This window comes from Cynara cardunculus, assembly GCF_001531365.2.
Source record: "Cynara cardunculus var. scolymus isolate 2C chromosome LG 3, CcrdV1, whole genome shotgun sequence".
Classification (NCBI taxonomy): domain Eukaryota; kingdom Viridiplantae; phylum Streptophyta; class Magnoliopsida; order Asterales; family Asteraceae; genus Cynara; species Cynara cardunculus.
In genome coordinates this window covers 10,882,548-10,886,056 of record NC_037530.1, presented here as the reverse complement: position 1 = coordinate 10,886,056, position 3,509 = coordinate 10,882,548, and the positions used below count along the sequence as shown (strand labels likewise).

General features: G+C 37.6%; 1 protein-coding gene across 1 annotated transcript; it reads right to left on the bottom strand.

Moving 5' to 3' along the window:
• Positions 1 to 776: 776 nt before the first annotated feature.
• LOC112508955 lies at positions 777 to 1,874 on the bottom strand. The gene has a single exon (XM_025113821.1). The coding sequence runs from the start codon at positions 1,872 to 1,874 to the stop codon at positions 777 to 779; it is 1,098 nt and encodes a 365-aa protein (XP_024969589.1).
• Between the last annotated feature and the right edge of the window lie 1,635 nt (positions 1,875 to 3,509).

Sequence of the window (3,509 nt, the reverse complement as noted above, 5' to 3'; positions counted from 1 at the left end):
TTGAGTTCTCTATAATCAATACACATTCGAAAAGATCCATCCTTCTTTTTAGCAAACAAAACTGGAGCTCCCCAAGATGAAGAGTTAGGTCTGATGAATCCTTTATTGAGTAATTCCTGAAGTTGTTCCGACAGCTCCTTCATCTCAGATGGTGCTAACCGATATGGTGCTTTTGCCACAGGTGCAGCCCCAGGAATTAGTTCTATGTGGAACTCAACTTGTCTCGGTGGGGGTATTCCAGGCAATTCATCTGGGAATACTTCGGGAAAGTCCCGAATTATAGGAATATCTTGAACGCGTTTTTCTTCAGCTTTCTTATCCATAACGTGAGCTAGAAAGGCAATGCAGTCCTTTCTCAAATACTTTCGCATCTTTAAACACGTCATTATTTTAATACCCCTTCTGGGTTTCTCTCCGTGTACTTCGAGTATTCCCCCTTCGGGTAACGGAATTCGAACGATCTTCTCGAAACAACTAATTTCAGCTCGGTTCTTGGATAACCAATCCATGCCCATAATTATGTCAAAACTTCCTAGTTGAATCGGGATTAAATCTATACGAAAATCCCTACTAGTCAAGTTTAAAGTGCAATCCATTATTACGTCTTTGGCCTTACACTCTTGACCGTTGGCATATTCAATGATGTATACTTCTTTCAACTTTTGAGGTCTTAGATTTATTTTTGGTCTAAAATCTAATGACACAAAACTCCTATCCGCTCCAGAATCAAATAGTACAGATACGTAATGATAATTTTAAGAGAAACATACTTGTAACTACATCTGGATTCTGCCTTGCTTCCTCAACTCCAATCTCAAACACTCAGCCTCTTGTCGGACCTCCTTGATTTCCTTGGTTAGCTGGTCGTGCTTGGTTAGTGTCGGTCTCTGGTTCCATCGTGGACATGCATTCCGAAAATGATATGGGATTCCACACTCGAAACATGCCCGCCTTCCTGTGCTCCTGCAATCTTTGGCATAGTGACCTCCTTTGTTGCATTTTTGACAGATAATACATCGTCCGGCATGCTGCTTATTGCACTTCTCACACCTTGGATAAGTTCTTTTCTCCTTCTCTGCTGATTGAGTCTGAATCCCATAGTTTCCTGATATTTTCAGAGCCTTTCCCATTCTTCCCCCAGACTGCCTTCGTGTAGGTTCCTCCATCGTTCTCTTCCCTGAAGCCTTATCTTTTACAAACATTCCCGAACGAGTAGCATTGTTGGTGAGCTTGGTTGCCGAACTTACTGCCTCTTGTAGGGTTTTTGGGTTTGCCGCAGTAACATCCCCGCGTATCACCGAAGATAATCCCCAAATATATCTATCAACTCGATTCTTTTCAGGCGTCACTAGATGCGGTACCATTTTTGCCAATTCATGAAAACGTTCAGTATAAGAGTCTATATCATTTCCTCTCATTTCATGATTCCATAATTCTGCTTCCAGTTTCTGGATCTCGCTCCTTGGACAATACTCTTCTTTCATCATTCTCTTAAAATCTTCCCACGTAAGACCGTTGGCGGCTTCTCGGCCCCGAGTTTGTACTTGGGTATTCCACCAAGTTAATACTCGTCCTTGTAATAGACATGCATCAAACTCTACTTTCTTCCCTTCGGTACATTCGCTAATATGGAGCACATACTCCATGCTATCTAACCAAGTCAGTAATCCCACGGTTCCCTCAGTCCCGTGAAATTCCTTCGGATTACAACTTCTAAAGGATTTGTACGTACATTCTCTATTTCCCGATCCTTGATTGTTGTTTTGATTATTATTCAGGCCAGCTGCCACTTGGCTAACAATGTTTGGAAGTGCAGCCATGAGTTGCTCGGATACAAGTCGTGCAACTTCGGAATCATCCCTTCTCGAAGGCATTGTTCTAAAACACAATTTTAAATTGGGTTTTGGTCAACTTATGTTACTATGGCCATAATAAATCTACTTACTAAATCATATGTATCCTATAACATACATCTAACATTATTCATGAAAACATATATTCCAAAACAACATGCGACAAATAGATAACATGCATAAATTTCATAAATAGCCAAAGCAAACCAAACATAAGTTTTAAAATACAACCCAAAAGATATTAAATTGCTTAAATTTAAACATATAGGCTACAATCCCCAAAAGAAGGTATCATCCACCCAAAAGTTTCAAAATAACGGGAGTTCCCTAACGCATTAACACCCTAATCAATATCCCTATCATCATCACCAAAGCTCCTACCGCCCCAAACAAGTACGCGTACATTTTGGATGAGTTAAGAGGAAGATATGGCACCATAAAGTTACATGCACCCATCTGTCATTAGTTGACAGATTGCACACTTAACTTTAATAAATTGGTTAATGTCTCATAACTTCATATTTTTGAGTGAAACTAGGTTCATATGAACCCTAACTCATAAAAGAATATTTTAGAAGAAGAATAATGTACTAAGAGCAAGTAATAAAAGAGATATTAACACACAAAGTAGGAGTTACCTACTGATGGTTTCACAGTTTTCACACCTAAAGTGTTTTAKGTGTTTGGAGGTCAAAACTCCATATTTTCATGTGATTCCACTTGCATGCAGAAGATAACTCATATAGTTAACTCTTAAAGGAAGAATCATCCTTTTTCATTGTGTTTAAGAGATATGGTCATTAGAACATGCATATACAAATTTGTCAGTTTTGGACAGATTGCATACTCCTTTTGTTTTGAGTAGTTGAAACTTCAAATCACCATATTTTTGAATGAAATCAGTGGAATTTGAAAGGTAACTCATTAAATTAACTTCCAGAAGAAAAATCAATGATTTTGGATAATTATTTAGAGAGTTATGGTTGTTTAAAGTAGGGTTTACCAACTGAAAAACTCCCAGATGCACACGCATCTTGTTTTGAGTATTTGGGGAGTCAAAACTCAATGTTTTTGAGTGAGACCAATTGGATTACAACCCCAACTCAATAAATGAACTTTTAGAAGAAGATTCATGACATTAGAACATATTATTTGCAAGAAATGGACGATTTATGCACATGCATGAAATATGTCAGCACTTAAAATGCCATTTTTTTAGGAATCAAACCCACATGCAACATGATTTTACCTATTTTCTTGAGTTCTAATGTTGGGGTCATAGATTACCACCATCATATGAACATTTTTACATGTTTTTGGTGTGTAATCTCTCCTTAAAACTCATAATTTTCGGAGGTTAGAAGAAGGTAGTTTAAAATGCAAGAAAAATAGGTTTTCCCCCAAAGTTTGCAAGAAAATAGTGGAGATGAAGTTGTTACCTTGATTGATGATGGGAATGATGCAATATCTTCAAAATCTTTGCTATTTTGATGGAGAAATATGAAGAAATTGGCTGGAGTTAAAAGGTTGAAGAAGGTGATATTTGAGAGTCTCTTGAGTTTTAGAGATAAAGGGAGAGAGAGTTTCAAGTTTTTGAAATGTGAAAAATGAAAAATAATGATATTTATATATGGATTTTAGGTGGGAGAGGGGGGG

Bases quoted from the DNA above. Each gene is read 5' to 3' on its own strand.
- LOC112508955 (XM_025113821.1), bottom strand. From the start codon at position 1,874: ATGCCTTCGAGAAGGGATGATTCCGAAGTTGCACGACTTGTATCCGAG.